At 36.1% G+C, this 23,370-nt stretch overlaps 1 protein-coding gene across 2 annotated transcripts in view; it reads right to left on the reverse strand.

Moving 5' to 3' along the window:
- Positions 1 to 6,544: 6,544 nt before the first annotated feature.
- Positions 6,545 to 23,370, reverse strand: part of ambra1a (autophagy/beclin-1 regulator 1a) — an 84,919-nt gene continuing 68,093 nt past the window's right edge. Inside the window, exons 17-18 of one of the 2 annotated variants that reach the window (XM_065289450.2) lie at positions 11,737 to 11,862; positions 6,545 to 8,571 (exon numbers count right to left, since the gene is read on the reverse strand). In XM_065289450.2, coding sequence (XP_065145522.1) covers positions 8,030 to 8,571; positions 11,737 to 11,862 — 668 coding nt within the window. In that variant the 3' untranslated portion in view covers positions 6,545 to 8,029. The remainder of the gene's footprint in view (positions 8,572 to 11,736; positions 11,863 to 23,370) is intronic. The other variant, XM_065289451.2, reaches the window with a different exon arrangement.

The following is a 23,370-nucleotide window of genomic DNA, read 5'->3' on the forward strand; positions in this document are numbered from 1 at the left end:
CCTGCATTTTTTAGATTGTAAACACAAAAACCTTCACATACAGTACAGTTTATTACTTAGCTGTTGTGAAATGCATGCCATAACCAGTTTTAGGTCAACTGTAGTTAAAATTTTCTTGTAAATATTCCGGTCTAATGGTATTGATAACTTTAATTTAGACATTACTTGTCACTGTGGTCACAGGTATACTAACTGTTATCGCGAGGATAGAAAGGGTTTTGTCATCAGCTACTTCTGTAACTTCTGTAATAATTTCCTAATATAGTTTATTTGTTATACAATTATAGGATTGAACGCATGTATGTACACATGGTGAATCCCAAACAATGGTTGTGTGAACATCCTGACACTAATCAATAATTTTACACTTTTCTTAATAAAAATAAACAAAAACTTAAAAACTAGATAACTTTATTCTTCTCACTTCAGTAAATTTTGGTTAAGTAATGGCACATATTTCTGGTCTAAAGGTGGCAATGTCAGGAAACCTTTTCAAACGTTATCCTCCAATTAGTTCCAGCATGAATCACACTGCAGCTGACTTACTGTGAAAATGAGCTGTCCTACTTGCTTGTGGAATACTAATATAGCATACATTCATGCATGCACATATACAACTTTCAGATATGAAATTAATATTTAGTTTACTAATATTTAACTCTAGGACATAAACAGTTATCAGTAACTATGACTGTATAGCAGTACAGCAGTCATAAAATTACTGGTTTCTTAAAATATTGTAAAAATATTCTTGAAAAAATAAGTTTTTAATCATTGCTATCATTGTATAATGTAGAAAATATTTCTCTGCTGTCATTATTTCCAAACATTTTATGCCTCCAAACATGTTAATAATGTTAATGAAGATTATACTTAAGTATTTTTAAATATATATTTATCTTTCGCAGTACCTGTTGCACTGTAGAATAGTGGGTTAAGCAAAGGACATTGTATATAAGCGTTGCATACTTCTTGCACACAGCAGGCTTTCAAATAAAGTCAGCAAAAATTGGGGGACCTGTGCCCCAGTAAAGCTTTATATCTAGCAACGCCCCTGCTGAAAGAGGAAAATTAAAAAAAATTAAATATTAAAATAATGTGGCAGTGGTTGGGACAGACAGGCAAGGGATGAGGATATCGACAGAAACACGAAGAAACTTGTGTTTGATCACGAAAATGTCATCATGTTTTGTCAGGATTGTCGCATGCACGTGAAAGAAAAAACTAAATTAACAATTTCATGGTGGGAACTAATAATTTTAAAGTTATTGCAGAGAGTGCCTGAAGTCATTAGAGAGCCTAACGTTAATTAAAACTGCCAAGACAGGTCATATTGAAGAGAGCCTGTTTGAGAGAAGCCTCATTTTATGTGTGTTTTTCATGCCAACAATAATAATAATAGTGGTGGCACTCATAATTTCTCTTATTTTCACCCAAAAAAAAAAAAATGGCTACTGGAAATGCTGATTGGCTGGTAACTTTAGAAAGTTACCAGCCCTGTTTGCTTGCTAAGTTGTTAGCAATTTCAGAATACAGAGAGCAAATCATAACCGACTGAAATACAAAACCAAATTACTAATTCAGCTGATCAACAACTGAGGTAATGTAATGAATCTACCTGCGAATGCAACAAACTTAGGGAACTGTCGCTTCCACTCTCCAAAGACCGGACACAGATTTTGAAAGACGCACTGGAGGGGCCGGGAAAAAACAAAGTGGATTATTGGAATCATTAGCAGAGTAGTAACAGAACACTTTAAGGGGGGGTTGGCGGTTGATGAGACGGGTACCACAGCCGATGAAGGCAGAAAGGCAGTGGCTCTAGCCACCGGGCCACCCCCCTGTGCACGGCCCTGCAACTTTGATCTGAATATTGTGGAGAAGGCAAAATATATGTCCACAGTTTCAAGTTAAAGCCTCAAGCCTCTCCTGCTTCTCTCTACTGTACAATCTCTCTCTCTCTCTCTCTCACCCTATCCACTTTTTAAATTTCCACCCATTTAGGTTATTATGTAACACTCTCAGTGGCTCTAAGTGCAGTGTGCTCTCTGTTTGAGAGGTGTGTGTTTGTATGAGGATCATTACTCACATCCAAAAGACAGAGAGGTACAACAGCATCTGGTTAGATGTGATAGAGAAGTGTGTGAGAGAGAGGGGATAAATAATTAATCTAATAAAAAACAAAACTGTGCCTTCTAAATGGAAAATTAAGCTAATGTAATGCAAAGATGAACATCATTATCAAGTGGACAGAAATACACAACCGAAAAACCTTTGCAACACCCTTTCAGCTGAGCCTTTTATAGTCCTCAGATTCCTGGCTACAAAAATCATCCTACATTCCATTTGTTTTCAAACTTATTTTTAGAAGTCATCAGGCTAAAAATGTTACCCAATCTCTCTTCATTCTCTTTATGTGAGCAGATAACATTCCAGAACAAGCAGACAGAAGGAGACACTTTCATTCAAATACAACATGCACTTTAAAAAAAGGTGCTTCGAGGGCCCTTTGGTGACAAAGTGTTCTAGCTAAAATCTTTTCACACTCTGAGAACCCAAACAAAAAATGGTTCTTCATCTTTGAGTGGCCCTTGACATGGATGTCACTAATGTTATCCATTTAATACTTCTTTCTATTTGTGTTTGTCATTTTATAATGTGAAAAAGTTAATTAAAGCAGAAACAAATACTTTATTTCCAGACTGCAGATAAGTTCATCAAACAGACTTGTGTGTGTGCGCTTATTAATTTCAACATTTAGAAAATCATTCAGAATGACATATGTGCACACATTTTTATTTTCATTTTCATTTATTTCGAGACTGTAACTGACATGTAAGTGTGCTGTGTTCTGTCACAGCAGCCTAATGGTATAAACCACATTAGCTAACATCAGTGCTTCAGCCTCAGCTATCTGTTCCCTAAGCTCATTTAATTATTGCTGCTGTGTATCTTCAAATGGAGAGATAGCATTTACAGATTTTTCTTAAAAACTATTTTAATATAATTTGTGACCCCAATTTTATTATGTGGTAACAGTTTTATTAAAGCAATAAGGCACTCAAGGCTCAGCCATATTGTAAAAATAGTCACAGCTAAAGGGTGTGTTAGGGTCAAAGCAATACGCAATATGTTCATAAAAATAGCACAGCTTCATGTACTTTATTGCTTAAATAAAAACCACAGGGTGTCTTGACATCAATGTGAAGCAGAGGGGGGCTTGAATCACCCTAAAGGGGTTTATTTTTCCATAATGACCGTCCATTATCCTGCTTATTACACGACTACTTACAAAATAAACAGGCAAGAAATATTAATTTGAAAAGTTATTTTCAGACAAGAGCAAAATACATGAAAAGCATAGCTTAAGCGTAGGAAATTGGTTGCTGTGGACAACAGTACATTTGGAGTAAATGGTTAATTAGATGGTTAATGAAGTTCAATATTGTCAAATTTAGTGTGCAATGAATCTATGTGAAAGAAAGCCCATGCTTAACTATTTTAATTAATAAAAATAAACGGTAAATCGTTTTATTTTCTTAAATTCCATTCATTTAATGTTTTGTGTAAAAGTGCAAACATTTAGGCAAAATAAAAAAAATATTTTCATGATATTGTCTGCCAAAAATCTTTCATCATTGCAAATGTTCCCTAATGGCTCAGGTGCCCAGACATGTGACAACTAACCAAACAATAATTTACTTACCCACAAATATCCTGGTCTTTTCAAGTTATGCATGGCTTTATTTGATTAGGGAAAAGTACAGCATCCTCTCTGTATGACAAAACGGCAAAAGACAAAAACATTTATTATACTTAAGTAATTATGTATCCCACTAAGCATTACATTGCCAGTCAATGTATAAGGCCATGATTCATGAAGGAATGCTGTTTGGACACTTGCCGTACAGTGCAAGTAGGTTTATTAGCAGAGGATGTACAGCTACTGTCATTATAATTGACAACACCTGTCAAACACATCAACACTCTAACACAGCATTTCTTCAAGTACCACAAATAAATGTACAACATGTCACTTCTGTTACAGAAACATGCAATAGCTACTGTATGTCATTACATGCATAATGGCTACATGCTGTGCTGAAGGTTTTTAGCAGTAGTAAATGGGCTGGATCATTAGCCGCATGTTTTGCTGTAGTCATCTCCATTAACCTCAGCCCACTCTGTTTATCCGCCACATTATACAATTAAGGGTGGCTTTGCATAACAGCCATTCTCTCTCAGAAAACACCCATCATTAAATCTACTCTCAGTTCATATGAGCTTTCAGAAAAATGGCACACACACACGTTGCCCACTTATGTGGCCATGCAGCTTTTTGTCTCTGAGCCTCCGTGTGGAGCACTTTATGCAACAGCAGATCTCCAGAGAATGAGCGGTGTTAGTGTAGGTGATAATGCTACACTATAATCACGTCAATATGGAGATCAGTGCTTTGATTTCACACAAAATCTCTGAAATGGTCCGAAATGCTGTGCATACACCTTCACAGATATGGCACAGATCATTTTATAAAAAACACAACTCGAGCAATAGCTGTCATGTTTTACACTGAACAGCACGGCTCACGGGCCAGCATGATATCATGTGACCACCAGGAAAACCAGCATAATTACAGACCGCACCTTGCATGCAGGCTTGATAATTCTGGGCAGTGTGTTGTAATTTTCTCACTGTAATCGCTCCACTATTTCTCCATTCAGAACACCGACAGCGCAACAGAAAGCAGAGAGTCAGCAATGTTGAAAATAACTCACATCAGGCTAATGGCTAACAAATTTACTGCCAGACAGCAGGGATCTCTCAGAGCCCTTAGGGAACAGCATATAATCGTTTTCGCAATACAAACAGTCTTATAGCTCAGAGCTTTGGGAAGCATGAACTGGCATCATTCCATTGCAGGAATGGATTTCTCCGCTCTACATTCATATTTGTCAGGATGACACTGATTAGCCAGGGAATGTGCATGTATGTAAGAAGCAGATTGTTGTGTGGCAGCAGGCCTCTCTGGGCTCATATAGTTTCCTATAATGAGCCCTCTGTTGTCTTGGATCTATAACAGCAATTATCCACCACTCGGTTTTAGTTGCACGGAGAATAAAGCACTGATGGTAGTTCTTGTATTGGTTTATTGCATTTTGCTATACTCACTAGTTTCAGCGGTGGTGTTTTCAAACGTGTCTGGATGATGAGGTGCATCTGCAAATGAAAAGGTTACATGAGTGTGTGACTCATCCTACAAAATTGATATCTGTAACAGTGATGTGTACTGCAGTCTCACCTGTCTCCGAGCACTGGGTGAATCTAAGCATCACACAGGCCCTAATTATGGTGCTGGAAGAACTAGAACTCTAAAAAATGGAATCTCCAGGGAACCTTGAAATCCCAAAATAACCTATGTATGGACCAAAGTTGCAGGCATTATACAAGCAGTCAGCAATGATGTGAAGTCTGTTACAGTAGCATCAGATGGCCAAAATAAAGAAGCATTCTTTTCTCATATACTGACTGATACTTTGTGTATATGGTTTCAAATAAACATATAGGTAACATAAACATATGTAAGGGATAATGTATAGGCAGACGTGAATAGTGTGAAAAGGGAAAAACATCCAGTATGTGGCAGTCCTATGGCAGTAAAATGCCTTGTTGATGCTAGAGGTCAGAGGAGAATGGTCCGACTTATTCAAGCTGATAGAAGAGCAACTTTGACTGAAATAACCACTCGTTACAACCGAGGTATGCAGCAAAGCATTTGTGAATCCACAACACGCACAACCTTGAGGCGGATGGGCTACAACAGCAGAAGACCCCACCGGGTAGCACTCATCTCCACTACAAATAGGAAAAAGAGGCTACAATTTGAACAAGCTCACCAAAATTGGACAGTTGAAGACTGGAAAAATGTTGCCTGGTCTGATGAGTCGAGATTTCTGTCGAGATACTCAGATGGTACAGTCAGAATTTGGCATAAACAGAATGAGAACATGGATCCATCATGCCTTGTTACCTCTGTGCAGGCTGGTGGTGCAATGGTGTATAACATTAATATTATATTTTTGTGTAGCCTAATATTAAACTGTACCAATCAAAATGATTTGCAGCTTTTCTGATTATTGTGTGTCATTAGTTTGAGCGGTTGTTATCTGCAAATAATAAACCTGCAAATGTCGTGACTGGCCAATCAGAATCAAGCATTCCCACAAACCATCTTATAAATATAAACAAATAAGTATAAGAACATGCAATACATCTCAGACACTGGTCATCTTGAATGATAACAGCCCACAGTATAAACTCAGAGAAATAAACCACAAGTGCATCCCTTAGCATCTGTATGATTTTCTCTGTTTGGCACACAAACAAACATTGACACAATGTGTTTAATATTTGTGTTCCTTTTTAATCAGATACAAAACTGTGTTTACCCAGTAGGCAGCTGTAGACAATTGTTTTGCCTCCATTATCTCTTTTAAAGACCAACTTGTTTTATTATTTTACAAAAACAAACAGAAATGCACAATAAAATAAAATAACTTTTAATGTTAATAACATAAACAACCAGTGTGTACATGACATAGCTGCTGCTTTCATCTGTCAACATAAAGAAAATACTGTTGGTGTTGTTTTTACTGTAGCAGAGAAAAGCAGCATTTACAATGTTTGATTTAGAGGACACTGACTGAAATTCATTTACAGGATAAAGTATTCCCCTAAATGAATGCAGACATTTAAGGCATTAAGTGAAAATAAAAACATTCAGCAAGGCATCCACCTTCCCTACGCAATACTGTAACACTCTGATCAGACTGATGGACAGAATTTCTATATGATAAAGACTTGTGTCAACAGAAGATACACTTCAACACATGAGATATTTTCATTGCATTTAGTAACTCTAGTTGAGAGCCCTTTACTTATCTAGTGCAAACAGTTCCAGTGGGATTTTGTTTGTGGGTAGGTGGTCAACGCCCGAAACTACTGGAACTAAAATGTGTTCTAAGTTCTAAAATTCAAAAAAGCTTAACAATATAGCCCGGGACACACTTTGAAGTTCAATGCCATGGACACGGTCTCTGAACACACCGCTTCTCTGTTTACCGAGACAGCAGATTGGAACCACCGTGCTTCATATGAAATGAAAAGGAAGGATGGCACACACATGCTGTCAGGTGTCTGCTTAACTTTCAAAAGGGCTTTTAAAATCCACAGTAAATGACAGATCTCGGTTAATGTCTCTCTCACGATCACATGCACATACTGTATGCATCTGTCAGACTTTTCCATTTTAAACCCATCTGAGTCTTCGAGTGTGTTTACTGTACATTTTAAAATCAATTAGGGAAATGAAAGGTCACGTACTCTTTCAGAAACCATTTTCTGCGGTAACAATTACTGAAACGAAGACTACGAAGGTGCTTATTTGTCATATAATAAACTTTTCATATTACTCTCTTCTGTCTTTTCAAGTTTCTTCTCTTACATCCGCTACAAAGCTTAAATTAGGGATATCTACCTATATATTATTGTGCATCTTAAATTGAACTTCCTTCAACAACAATGATCAAAGCATCACATACAGTATGACTACAGACACTCATATGAAGTGACTAAGATTCCTCCCATTTTTGTGTCCACTTTTGGCAGTTTAGTAATCTCTGCTTTAGACGGCTGATAACCAAGAATGTTACATTTACTGTACCTGATGCCTCTCTGCATCTTAAATAAGATGTTTGTCTGTATGTCTGATAAACAGGCACTACATCATTTGAGCCTTTTGCAAAGCTGCAACAACTACAAAGTGGAATTTTCAGAATTCCTTGCTGAGTTAAGAGCTGCTGCTATAGCGGAGCAGAAGAATTCACACTCCTTTCCCAGAACACTTCCATCTTCTGTCATTCATCAGAATGTGTCATGTTGAGAAAACAGGGTGAATTAAGTGCAAATATTTCAGTTTCTATCGTGTTGGTTTTAATACATGATTGCTCTCTAACCTCTGCCCTGTTTTTTAGCGGCCATACTCGTCTCCGTAATAACTATTCTCATTGCTGGTGTAGCTATTGTTATTCACGGGAGAGAGAGGGGGTGAGGATGGAGGGAGGGATGCAAGATCATGAAGCTCCTCCTCATCCAAATTACTGTCTGTTTCCATGGAAGCGGATGATCCATTTGTGTCTACCACAGATGAGAAAATAGGGGAAAAGGTGTGAGGTCCCTCCTGTTCTATGAGGGGTGCCATGTCTACCTCTGTAGAAGAGCCCTGAGCGGTGTTTGTATGATGACCAGGTATGTTGGTTGTGATTCGGAAGTAGTAGTCTGCACCCAAAGACACCGGTGAAGTGGAGGAGGGGCCAGGGGTGGGGCATAAACGGGCATGGCTCTGTGAATCCACCCCTGTCTGGGAGCCACGGTGGATATGGTGGCTGATAAAAATGTTGTTGCCAAAGCTGCCCATAGAGGCCATAGTGGTGCTCTGCTCCCGCTGGACAACTGCAGTCATTCCTCCATCAGCCATTAACCTTTGTATATGAGAAACATAGTCAGCCTGGCCTGAGAGAGACAGAGAAAGGGAGGGAGAACGGTACAGTACATAGAAGCAGTTGAGCATTTCTTGGATACAGACAAAACTAAACTGCAACTTCATTGCATTCTGGAATCAATAAATTTAACAACAAAGTAATAATGCTGGTTGGCCTTTTATCACTGCTGTGACATTAAGTGTTTGCCAGAAGAAAAATATGAAATGCAGGCTGTGCTGACACAAACGGTTAGTGCAAGTGGATGATTTATATCTTAGCACCGTCATTAAAGTTTTACACACACTGTATGTCTTTAAAACAGCTGTTACAGTGCTGTTTACATCCAGACATATTTTATAGGGACCTTATATAAGAGAAAGGTAGAAGTGCAATTAATAGTTTGTTCATTATTAAACAACCTTTCCTGCAAACGCAACTCTTTGATCCTCATACTGTATAGCATTTAGGCACTTTGAATCAAGTTGAGTTTGTGTGAGTACTGTATGAAAGCGAGTTGCATGTGCTTGCATCAGCATCAACAGCCCTTTTCAAAGCTTTAGTTTCTTTCTTTCTAATTATTTTGTACTCATCCTGCATTCTTTTGTGAATTATGAATGAATAGTGGCTCTACAGATGAACTGTGCTGCACTCTATTGCAAGGGGTTTTAAACTTTTTGGTGACAGGGACCCACACACGATGATCCTCTTCCTAAAATACATAACCATATTTTATAAAGAAACATAGATAAATAGTTATTGTGATATTATAAGGACAGCAAATGGTTTACAAATTTAAATAACTGGCTACACAATTTATGCATTTTTCTCTTTGAATTTGGTGGAGAGCCCTTGGAACCTTAAGCCCTAGATTGAAAACCCTTGTTGTAAGGTACTACTGTACAATTTGGAAGGCCGTCATTTCTAGGCTGATAATGATTCAGACAGGTACAGAATATATTCCTGCAGCTGGTTCTGAAACAAAACTCCTATTATCAAACTTAATTCAAACTCTGATCTTTTCCTAAGTTAAAAAATAACAGTGATCATGAAAAACCCCAAAAACAACCCAGGTAAAAAAGTAGTAGGGGTGAGTGGGGCACAAACTAACGCAGGGTTAATTGTAACGCAGCTACTTTACATATTTATACAAGGCGGAGCAATCTGTGCTCTTAGTCTTTTTCTCTTACTGTCAGAAGATGATCTCCTGTGAATTTGTGAAAAGTGATGTTTAAATTTATATGCATTGATGTATAATACAGGGATGGTTAGATGAAGAATCATGAATGGATGAATGTGTAGATATCTATCTATTGTAGACAGATATATAAATAAACAATATCCGCCTTTAGCATATAGAGAGAATTTTATTGAATAATTTGTGTTTAAACCAAATTTTTTGCAGGTGTTACAACAAACCCTCTGTTTGTTACAATGGACCCCACCTATGGGGTAAGTTGTAACGTTTCCGCTCCTGTTACTTTCGGTGTAATTGTACAATAACGGTAGGTCCCATAAACAAACTGTAAGTGTTCATTTGTAACAGAGTTGTGTGTGTTGATTGTGTAAAAAAAGATTAATGTAACCAAAGTCAAAAAGTGTTAGGTTGTGCCCTGCTCTCCCCTATACTAGTGTATTAGAGATATGAGAAATATGATAAGTACATGAAGTATAAAACAAGTATGCTTCTACTTGTTGTGCTTTATTTAAAGAGTATTTAATATGTACTTTTTAAAAGTATACTTTTAGTGTATGCACAAAGTGTACTTAAACACAACTACAATTTGCGCTGCAATGCCTTTTTAAGTGTATTTCCATTAGAATGGCGATACAATGCAATTGTACTGTAAGTGTGCTTAACTCTTAATTTTAAGTAGTGTATTTTAGTGCACTTGAAGTTTGAAAAAGTTTTTCCATTTTTGTATACTATTTACCGTTAAAGTGAAGTCAAATAGATGTTAAGTTGAAGGTAATACATAATTGAATACACTTAACTATACTTAGAAAATATACTTCATACACTTTTTTAAAGTATATTTTTAATAGAATTATTTTCACTTGGGAATGTGAATTATCAGGCTGTTAAAGGGGAATTCCGCCCTAAAACGGAATTTAGGGTGTTTTTTCGTTGTTAACGAGTCAAACTTTCATTTAAAAGCATATTTATGACTAAAGAGCAACATTTAAGATATTTAAGATTTTCGTTTTCTGGTAAACTGGCCTTTGAATGGGAGTGAATAGGGCATGTCGATTGAGCGCACAAAATCTCTATTTTTACAACACTAAGGAGGCTCGACACAACGTGATACTTTACTCGAAGTATCACGTGGGTCTCTACACATGAACGCGAGCATTGAGAACATTGTTTGTGTACACAGATTTTAGTAAAAGCGAAAAGTTTGGAACAACTTACCGTGCTGTTAAACTGCGTCCCGCCGCCATCTTGCCAGTCATGAGAAATCGATCTCAGAATGCGACATAAGGAGGAAGGAGAGTAAAGATGGATAGCTCCTAAAGCATAGTTCCATATAAATGCACGGATAATTTGTTGTTTTGTCTCAAGTGAAAAACAATATTGACCCTGTAGTTGAAAAGTAGCGTCCTATGGAGTCCATTCAATCGCATTCTGAAATCGATTGCTCATGACTGGCAATATGGCGGCGGGACGCAGTTTAACAGCACGGTAAGTTGTTCCAAACTTTTCGCTTTTACTAAAATCTGTGTACACAAACAATGTTCTCAATGCTCGCGTTCATGTGTAGAGACCCACGTGATACTTCGAGTAAAGTATCACGTTGTGTCGAGCCTCCTTAGTGTTGTAAAAATAGAGATTTTGTGCGCTCAATCGACATGCCCTATTCACTCCCATTCAAAGGCCAGTTTACCAGAAAACGAAAATCTTAAATATCTTAAATGTTGCTCTTTAGTCATAAATATGCTTTTAAATGAAAGTTTGACTCGTTAACAATGAAAAAACACCCTAAATTCCGTTTTAGGGCGGAATTCCCCTTTAAGAATGTGCTTCACATGGCAAACCCCAGCTCTAAATACAGATCTCTATCTAGAAAAGAATTTAGGTGATAAAATGTTCCAGGACCAGGATAAGGGGCCAAGAACCTAATTTAAAATGAGTCAACTAGTTACTGGTGCTGAGCTTTTTGCTTATCTGTGTCAAGAACGTGTGTGTTGGTTGCAGTACCTGTGCTTTCTGTGCTAGTTTCAGTGGGATCTGACCCTTCATCTTCCTGAGGTCGACCGTGGGGTGGTGTCTCTGGTACCACCTCAGACACAGACTCATCCAAGAGGATCTCAAAATCAAGATAGTCTGTGAAATCAAAAAGAAACAAAACATCAACTATCAAAACATCAGCTTATTAAACCCTTTTAAGGCCATTACTTCTTTAAAACATTAAAAGCAACAGAGACAGTAAAAGTAAAAAGATTATAATATGATTTTTAGTTGTTATCTTTAATAGAAATGGGAGGCAGACATTTCATTCTGTCTGAAGGAATTGATTTATTCCATTTAAATCCTGTTTGTGCAGGTTTCCTGGAAAAAGCTTAAATGGTTTCAGAAGCTGCTTAAAACAGCAAATTTATATAATCCCATGATGGAAATGTCTGTAAAGAAACTGCAATCTTGCAAGTCTCACCATTTTAGTACAGTAATACAGTGTGTCCCTATTGGTAACACTGTTATTCATCATTTTATTCAACTTCTAAAACTTGTACATTTCCCTTTATTATGCCTTAAGTTTTATATTAACATTTATTAGATACTCGTTCACCTAACTCCAAAACAATTTAAATGCAGGCATATTCATTGAAAGAATGGAATAGATGTTTGACTAAAAAAAGCATTAACAAAAACAACAACATCAGAGATGAACTTCTCTTGATCTATGTAGTTATTATTACCTCAGTATTTTCTGACACATGCAGCGAAACATCTTATCAAATATAAGACATTAGACAGGTGAAAGTGAGCAGCCTTACCGTGTGTGGTTATCTGTAAAAATGACATTCGATTTAAAATAACACAAGTGACAAGATATGACAAAGAAAAATTCATTTCATAACTACTTGTTCAGTCCATCAAGGCAGCTACACAACTGAACTGTGACAAATAACTTCTGCTATTCAAGCTTATCTCAGCTGGCAGGCTGAATTGCCCATTTCAAAGTGTCTTTAACATGATTGAATAGTCTCCTGCTCATAAGGTACCAAACCGCACTCGAGTTTTAGGGTCAATATTTTGCAATGTGATTGCTTATTGTGCTGCCTGTACAATGTCTACAACTGTGCACAATTTTTTTAATTCCAATCAATGTCAAGTTTACCCTGAGAAGTCATACATTTCCGGACAAAAGCTCTCAAAGACGGCCAAAATACAAAACCCTGCACACGTCAGCTGTAATATTACAACCCAAAATAACCACATTTTCTTGGAATATTGTTTAGCTACATCAATATTACTCCACTAAAATCAGTCAGTCCACACGGCTTTCAGAAAACATGTAACAAAGCAATGCAAAATTATACACATAATAGTGTTGGGAGGGACACTGAGGGACAAATCGAAGGTATTGTCTGTGGTAACTGACAGCATATCAAACACACACTATATAAATATTTAGCTGAAAATAACCTAAAATATTCCTATTTCAATTAACTTTAGGATATGAGACAACCATTAACAACATGACTGTCAATGTCCTGTAGGGCATGGGTTCTCAAATGGTCCAGGGAATTACACAATTTTGTATTGTATTTTACAAAATTATTGTATTGTATTTTTGCTGTATTATTAAAAAGGGCATATTTAGTTATCAAAATATGTCAGTCTTGCTACTTTCGATGGTATAAACGCTTTTCAGATCATTTAAAAGTACAAAGTACACATTCTGAGCCAAAATGTTATTTAAATAAAATGTGAATTACAACATAAGTGGAATTTAAGCTGAAATGTGTTTTTGTTTAGCAGTAAAAACAGGTCTGAAGTAGTGCTGGGAAAGATTAATCGCGATTAATCGTATACAAAATAAATATATGAAAAATTGCAAAATATATGAGTGTGCGCTGTGTGTAATTGTTATGTATATATAAATACACACACATTCATGTATGTATTTAAGAACCATTTACATGTGTATATATATTTATTTTAGGGCCGGGACTCGATTAAAAAAATTAATCTAATTAATTAGAGGCTTTGTAATTAATTAATCTAAATTAATCGCATTTTAATCACATATAAATATTTGACCTGAGAACATTAAGAAGTAATTTTTTTACATGGATTTTTAGTATACACTCTTAGAAATGATGTGTTAATTTTATACACATCATTGTGCGGTAAGCTTTTAACACATTATGTGTAATTTTAAGACATTATGTGTCATTTTGTGTTGATTTTGTGTTCAAGTATAAAACATGTTGTGTTAAAAGTAACACAAAATGTGTTGTTTCAATAATAACACAGAGATGGGTGGATTCCAGGATGACGCAGTTTGTTGTCCCAGAATCAACACTAATGTGTTGTTTTGACTGTCTGTGTTCCGGTACCTATTTGCGCGGATCCCCCACCTCACGTATAAAAACAACAAAACATAATATACTATATAGCCTATATTAAAATTAAAATATAAAAAATATATTATGCACATTTTTAAGTTGCACATCGTTTATAGTTTTCTTAAGTGGGATTCAGATGTGAAAAGCGCTGCGTAATGTACGCGCTTTAAGTCTTACCATTGAAACTTAACAAAATTAAAAAATAAGAGGTGATATATAGCTTTAGCCTACATAAATGCTTGTTTCTTTAATGTTGCAAGATCCTCTTCAGGTTTTCTTGCTGTTATGTTTATAATAGTTCATTGTTCAGAGTTCATATTGATGATCTTATAGTCCATTTAAAAATGTTCTTACAAACTGACTCTATTCGTCAGAAAAACACCATTTAACTTTTTTCCTTTACCTGCCGTCGCTATTCTCTGTGCGTGTCCTCCGTCAAAGTAGCCTATTAAAATTAATATGAAGTTGATTTTTGAAAGTCTTAAGCACACCGCAAATCAAACGTGCTGCTATATGCTCTAAATGCGCGTGTAAATGTAATTTCTGGGGACTGCCAAGCTGATTTTTAAGTGATATAGGCTACTCATTGCATGTTTTGGCATTCGGTAGCATATGCATCAATGAGATGCACGGTGTTGCTTTTAATGTTCTTTTTAATTTATATTCACAAAACCTAACAACAAAACATTGTTTATAATTAGTAGACAAATTATTTGAAACGAAATTCATTTTAAAGTAGCAAACAAAACTTAAATTAAACTCGCAATAAGCTAATTAAATTGAAACAAAACAACATTACAACAATATTTAAACCCAGCAATACTCAAACATTAACATATAACAGACATTAGGATACATGTTAAAATAATCTGTAGTTTGTTGGTAGATGTTTATTGGGCAAAACCTCCGTTGCAAACCTCCATTTACCAGAATAAATAATTTTTACTTTGAAACTGATGCGTTGTCCCGTTAAAATCAGCTGTTCGTTTAGGTTCCGTCTACTTTTATTTAAACTGCAGCACAACTCCGGAGTTCTCGAACTAAAACAGGGTCTGCAGCATTTACGAATGACTCCGTTAATAAGTGCGATTAAAATGCGTTAAAATGTTTAACGCGTTATTTTTTGTGTAATTAATTAATCTTAATTAACGCGTTAAAGTCCCGGCCCTAATTTATTTATATTATTATATATTCTAAATTAAATTTTAACAATAAAAATGGATATGAATAGTTTCGTTGCAAAACAAGATAAATCAGTTTTTTAACATTTTTGTCAAAACATGTTTATTATTATGTTATCATGTTATTATTTTGTTTTTTGGTGCTACTTAGCTGTATTTTTTAAATTATGAAGGTTTAAATCAAAACAAACCAACTGCAGTTGAATTGATATTAATTGGAATGCACAACCAAAAAACCAGATTTTTGAAAAATTAAAAAAACTGAGTTATCTCGTTTTGCAACGAAACTCTTCATATATAAATAAAAATGTTCTGAAATGTATATATGTATGTGTGTGTGTTTAAATATACATAATAATTACACACAGTACAGACACATTTATTTGGCAAAAATGCACTTTTATTTTGAATGCGATTAATCACGATTAATTAGTCTGAAGTTTTGGACTTCCGGTTTGGTGAGATGGCATAAAGACGCATCTTACTACGCATTTTGTATTTTATAACCATCTTAACATCCCAATACTTATTTTTATTTCACTACTAATTAGACAGTGTTGCTGTTGTACACATTTGCATCGAATTATGGCAGCTAAATCAACAAAGCAAAAAATATCAGAAGTATCAAGGTTGAAAAATTGTGAGTGCAAACTGTGGTAAGCATACTATTCTTAATAATTTTTTATAATTATAAAAGTAGTCTTGAAAATGTTTCTCCCCTGTAAGATAACCCTTGCTTTAGGGGACTAAATATCTGTCAGTGCTCTGAATGTAGTTCTGTGACTGGTAGGACCCTGTGTAAAGCGCTATTATCACATCGCCATTTTCATTTATACAGAGCTAATGACTGAGACAATATCAGGCCACATGGGACAATTAAAAGAGTCAGCGTACAGCATCTTCTCATGGGGTTTGAAGAAAGTATCTCTGTTTTCAAAGCTTTTACTGCACCCAGAGGCTTCTGTAGGGAATTCATTTGTCTCTGATGAGCCATACATTCATTATTTCTCTGATGCATGGCATCTGTCACACCTCTTAAATTAGTGTGAATGTATGTGACAGAAAGAATCATCTTAAAGCTCACACACAACAATTTCATCTGCTCAGTTCTGGCCTCTATGCATCACACAAACAAGCTTTTAGTATCAGACACTGCTAAAATGGAAAATGTTACGATTTACTCTTCAGAGGCCACAGTGCTTCATGTGAATGTTTTGACAGATTGTACAGTAAATCCCCCTAAATGTGTGAGTCACTATATTTGAACAATTGCAGCTATAACACACAGAGAAGCTTCCAAAAACGACTGTAACAATAAACACATGTTTGTGTATGCAAATTCTGTGTGTTCAGCATGAAAGGTAAAGGACACGGTGGAGCTGAAAGAAAAAGAGAGCTTATGAAAAGTCATCTGACCTTTAGCTGATATTCTCCTGATGACAACTGAAGGGAGAGTTCTCTATAAAGAAGCTTTCTAATGTGTCGAAGTGTCAAGAAGTGAGATAATGAGACCGGCTAGAGTCCATCTGTCTGACCACAGATGACGAGGTCTTTGGATTTGGAGAAAGACAAGAGTGCCTTTCCAAATCTAAACTTGAACAACTCAAGACTAATAAGAGTGGTAGCTAGTAAATTTCAACTTCATGATAAACAATACAGCAAAGCTCAAAGCTTTCTTACACTGTCCAAGACCAAAGACATCCAAACTAAAAAACCCAATTAGGCTAAATTGGTTCACTACTAATGAAAAGCTATATTTTGCTCAATAGTATGATATTAGCAAGATATGAAATTGTCAAAATTGATGCGTTGACCCTGCGGTCAGCAAATTAACTACGCTTTGTGGTATCTTCACAAAAGGGCAATAAATCATCACTCTCCTGCTCATTCACCTTCACTATTCCTTGCTGGTGGAATGATCTTTCAAACTCTATTGAGTTAGTTGCATCCCTCACCGCATTGCAAAAGCAGCTAAAACGTATCTTTTCTATGAATACTTGACAGGAACAAAATTAATGGTCTGTCTATATAAAAAATCCTATAATCCTTTCCCGTTGCCTAAACAGGTAGTGTCTCCAAGGCATGTTGAAACTTTGTAAGCTGAAAGTTGCTTCTCATATTACTGTCTCCCTAAGACAAATTGCTCTATTGTTTTCTAACTTTTGTACAGTAAGTTGTTTTGGATGGAAGTGTCTGCTAAATGGCTAAATGTAAATACATGCAATTAATTTGTTTATTGCAATTATTGCATGTAGTTAACATTTATGTAATTTATGACATACTGCACATGAACACATTTTGTAAATAAAATAATTTACCTTCTACTGTTGTCAATTGGTCTTGTACTCATAAACCTGAGAATTACATTTATGCATTTGGCAGACGCATTTGTCCAAAGCCACTTACAGTGTATTAACAAGGTATAAATTATTTTTCAGCATGTATATTCCCTGGGTTTGAACTCGTGACTTTTGCACTGTTAATGCTCTACCACTGAGCTGTATCAGCAGCTCCATAATTAGCAGCTATATGATTAACAGCTCCAGAGTTACTTTAGTGTGTGAAAAAGGTCAATTTTCAATAGGGAACATTTTTCAAATACTCCCTATGTTTTAGACCTAATGAACAGGTTAGCAAAATCAGGTTCTGATCGACCATCTGTCATCATTCAACAAAGTGAGAGAGAGGGGGGAGTATCGAGGTCATGCTAAAATCAAGTATCTCAGCTCTCATTATATAAAGCACACATATATTTCCAGAACTAAATACAGTTTCTGTACTTGCTTAGTTCTTCATTTCTTGGCTTGAATCCAAACACGGGATGATTAGCTATAAAAATCACATGTAAAAAAAGTATTTAAAGTTTAACAACCTAAAGAAGTACACGTTCACACAGCTTTCACCATGGAAAGTAGCAGACTGAAATGCAAATGAGAGACAGCACATCTAAGTACAGTTTATGTCTGTTGTAACACTTAATATAAATAGATTAAATAGCACAACTTTTCCTTACACTCATTATATAAACATATACAGTAGAGAGGATGCTAATACAAACCCTAAACCTCTTATTCACTGACTGCTGTTTAAAACAATCCTCTATTATACTTAACCCTCGCCCACAGATCTCACTGCAGGGTGTGTGCACTGTTTGTGTGGGAAGATGGCTTTCCTTGAGGTGGGAGACTCAGATGTGAACTTCTCTACCCTTAAACTTTGAGTCATCAAGTTTTTGCCACCTGTGATACCTCAGAGACACAAAGATACAGGTGCTGCTCCAGGCAAAGACGGTGTACATCTGACCTTATACATACACCATAAAACAAATACTCACAGCCATAATGGATCTGGAACTGAATGTTACAAACGGATATTACAGCACGCCCATGCTCCATTCAGTGAACATCCTATGCATTTTGCACAAAAAACTGGAAAGAACTTTTAATTTTGCAATTCATTATGCAATGTAAGGGCACACAACAAATTTTTGGTCCTATCAGTCTGCCTAGAAACAAACATACAGTACCAGACTGATACAAAAGCGCATTATGATAAATAACTAATCTCTGGGAAATCTGGATCTCTGGATTTCCTTCCTTCATCTCTTGGAAACTTTACACACATGCAATGTATGTTTTCTGCACTGCAAAAAATGTCTTTCTCACTTAGTATTTCTGTCTTGTTTTCAGTAGAAACATTTAAAAATTCTTAAATGAAGATGTATTTTCTTGATGAGCAAAATGACCCAAGAAAATAAGTCTAGTTTTTAGACAAAAAAATATACAATTTAAGTAAATTTGTGCTTACAACAAGCAAAATTATCTGCCAATGGGGTAAGAAAATTTTGCTTAAATTAACTGTTTAAAGCGTAACTAAACCCCTGGTCAGAGGCTGACTCCACCCACTGGCAATATTTGAAAAATGCAAGAAAAGTGGGCAGATCCCAAGGAGATAGAGGGGACGAACTAAGTGTGTGGTGAGATCGTAACAAGGGCGTGGTAAGCTTGAACCTGCTTACGTCACAAGTCATTTTTTGGACCCACCATCCAATAGGAAAATTCAACTGCAGTAGCCACCGTTCAACCTGAAGAGGGCAGCACTCAGACGTTTTTACACCATATATTGTAGTATTGAAACACTTTATATCCAAATGTAAAAAACTTACTATAATCAATGAACAGCACTTATAAAGCATCATTCTTACAGATCATTAACTAAAAAAAGTTGGTTTAGGGTTTAGTTACTCTTTAAGAAAAAAGAAAACTTATTTTTTGTTTTTTCTCTTACCCCATTGGCAGACATTTTTGCTTGTTTTAAGCACAAATTCACTTAAATTGTATATAGTTTGTCTATAAACTAGACTTATTTTCTACTTAAAACAAGACAAAAATACTAAGTAAGAAAGTCATTTTTTGCAGTGTGTGTTATTGCACTACATTTTTCTATGTTTAAAAAGCCAAAAAATAAAAACTCTTCTTCCGCTTCTATTATTCCTCTTTCTCATTTTTTTTGTAATACTCCATTCCATTTAGTGTAGAAATCATTTGACTCTCAGTACAACACTAAACCCAGAGCCAATCAATTTACAGTACGCTTCAGGCAGGGGCGATTGTGGATGCATTTGCTTGGTATTCTTATAGCTCATCCCCTGAATCCTCCCCTCCCACTTTTAATCCCTTTATCCTACTGAATTCAAATTGTCATTTCAAAACTCTTTCCACTACAACTTTAAAGCTAGAGCTAATAAACTTTAAAAGTGCTAACGTATAATTCTCTTTAGGTCAAAACTAAATGTTTTATAAAGTCCTGAGCTAAACTTTGTCAAGCAAGATTTAAAAAAATCAAATTTTATCACCACTCCTACATTTCTTCCTTTGCTATCATATATGATTTTATAGAGATTTAAAGCGTCCGTTTTTCGTGATCCAATTTTTTTTAACTTTAGTTGGTGTGTAAGGTTGCTGTTAGAGCATTAAAGGAACAGTATGTAGGAAATTTATATCAATTAATCATAAAATGGCCCTGATATGTCACTAGACATTAAGAAATCATTTTCATTTCAAATACTTATAACACTGACAACAGTGGTCTGGCCAGGATATTGTCATTTAAAAAGTTGAGTTGCAGCCCTCAACTGATGTTTATGTTGTCATTTTGTGTGTTGGCCACCAGTTGCAGTAGCGCCTCACTGCAGAACGCGACATCCAGGGGGCGGGGTTGGATTTAGATCCAGGGGCGGAGCTGGATCCCGATCCAGAGATCCCATTGGTCGGCAGTTTTACCACAAGACACGTCATACACGTGTTGCTGCTTTACCAGTTCCGCATTAAGTCGTAACTAAATTAAGTTATTATTTTGACATAAAAACTAACTTTACTTATGACTACAATAAAAGTAGTGCCTTTAGGGTGAAATGTAAGTTTTTTGCTATAATGTTTTGGAGTAAAACATTTCGGGTAAGCCTACTATGAGTAATCTTACCACATGCAGTTTAAGACCTATTAATGGATACAGTATAAATATGCATAATTATTAAAATATATAGGCTATGGCATGTTATTTAGAAATTAATAAATTGAATGTTTATCCTGTATGGACTTTGAACTTAATTGTTTTAACGCGTCTTTGCTTATACAGCCATTAGGAAACAGGTTTCCCTCGTAGATGATTTACTTTTTTTATTTGCTAATAAAAGATATCAAATAAATTTGTTTTTATATTTACTCGTATAGGAATAGCTGTGTAATAAGTGGGATAATGGACAAATAAATCCCTTCAGTGATATCAAACTGTCGGGAACCTGTCCGTACCTCTCCTTACACCTACCTGTGATACTTTCTAAATTATGAATCTTTCTCAACTATATTATTAATCAAACGTACACTTAAATTGATAAGAGCAAACGTTGGCGACCACAGGTTGCAACTAATTGCGGGCTGCAACAACGCAAATATACTGGTTCATTTGGCGGAACAAAGTATATAAAGTGGGAGGAGTTGGATCTAGATCCAACCCCGCCCCCTGGATGTTGTGTTCCGCAGTGAGGACCATCTCACCAGTTGTGGTATTGCAGTACCAGTTTTAGCAACAAGTTTTGTGATTGCAATACCAGTTTTGGCCACAATCCTACATACTGTTCCTTTAATAATGCCTGCAAAATGAGAATGCCTGCAAAAGTTCAATGACAAGCAATATATTTTCTTTACCAGACTGCGTTTTTCAAGGAATACAGAGAACGGCCGGTTTAGACTCTACTAGCCCTCTTATTCCCGAAAAATGACATCAATATAAGAGTTTTGGACTAACCTCTGCCCACAGGAATATGTCAGTCGCTTCACAATCAGAACTTGTTACTTATTTCTGAAGGAGGGACTGCATAGAACAATGAAGACAACAGCCCATTTTTAGGACAGTGAAAACAGCGGTATAAAGATAAGTAAATTGTGTGAAAATGTTTTGTTTTTTAAAACACGAAACATGAAAACAGCATATTGCACATCGTAAAACACAACCAAAGCTCCAAAACTACATGTAAAACTGACACTTTAAAAATACAGTATATTTATGTATGATTGCGCATACATGTTACAAGACTCTATTTAATGAAAGTTTCATCACAGATCCGTCATCATTCACACCCATCCAACAAACTGTGATACCAGGTGCAAAAATGCATTTTAATACTCTGAGGACGGTTTCACATTTGGTGCGATTGCCTGGTCTGAACCCGAGTTCGATTGCTCCCCCTCCCCATGCCCCCCATGGACTGTGTTCACATATTATTTTCACATCATCCAAATGTACCGAACTTTGATGTCAATGGAACCCGGGTGAGCACCAAAAGTGCTAATGTGAAAATGCCCTGAAACTCTTCCTAACTATTTTTTTCATCTAGGCATACACAACAAACGATGGCAATGTTCAACATTGATCACGGCCCTGTACACAAATATCAATGTCCAAACACTTGTGTGGGCAGCACCACCCACACCAAAACTCACTGGACAAAAAACATGTAATGTATGTTACAGATTTAGTCTGACAGAAAATTTACTGTGGATGGAAAAATTGCTTGTGATTGTAAATGTGTGTTGTGCCTGATTAAAGCAGACTGAAATTTTGCTTACAGAAAAACCCAAAGTTTGAAACGTGCCGAATCCTACAGCTCACATCTCAAACCACAGATGGACTTACATTGATGATCTTGCCATGACAAGATAACAATTCATTATTAACCACTAAATATTGCACACACGCTATGCTCAGACCCTTAAAAAGCAGATCTACCAGCAGGCATTATAATAGAAATATGCCATCAACAGGTTTTTGGCACTAACCATGTTTATAAATATATTTGCTCATTTAAACAGACAGTATGATACAAACCAACATCTAAAAATACAAATGTCAGCTGAACAAAATGATTATGTCGCTCCACTCCTCCGTGATATATACCTGGGACCTCACTGGAGGGATGCATATTAAACTGTCTGACATGCTGCTAAAAGCAACACATGGGAAATATGGGTAATGAAACCAAGCCGAAGTTTCGGAAGTAATTGGTAAGAGAGACTGAAAAACGTCTGCTACAAGTAAAAAGATTTGCAATGTATCGTAAGTTTGCTGGTTGTACCTCACTTTAAACATAACCGGCATTAAACATAAGAGCAATTTTGCAGACACATTAACTTGAGTGATTTAGCTGTTGGGTGCCCAGTAAAGTGGCCTCTCCAGTCCCCTGTAATTACAATTAGCATAAAAAGACAAAATGCCTCTTGCAATCTCTCTTCACCTTTTTTTGCTTCTCCCAGGGATACAGAATGAAATTGGGACAAACAATCCAATTGTTTTGTATGGTGAGTGTCTGAGAGATAAAAAGAATGTTATGTTGAGCAATCTACTGAACTTTATTCCAGTGAAGAGCAGCCATTGAATTCTGTTGGCATACAAGTACAGTAGACTTAAAACTAACCAAGAATTGATTCATCATTTTATCTTAAAGTTTTCCCATGGTCAATCATTTTATCAGTTAAAACTCATCTTTGAGCATCATAATAGCATATATAAAAGTTTTACCT

This window comes from Paramisgurnus dabryanus, chromosome 2 (assembly GCF_030506205.2).
Source record: "Paramisgurnus dabryanus chromosome 2, PD_genome_1.1, whole genome shotgun sequence".
Taxonomy (NCBI): Eukaryota; Metazoa; Chordata; class Actinopteri; order Cypriniformes; family Cobitidae; genus Paramisgurnus; species Paramisgurnus dabryanus.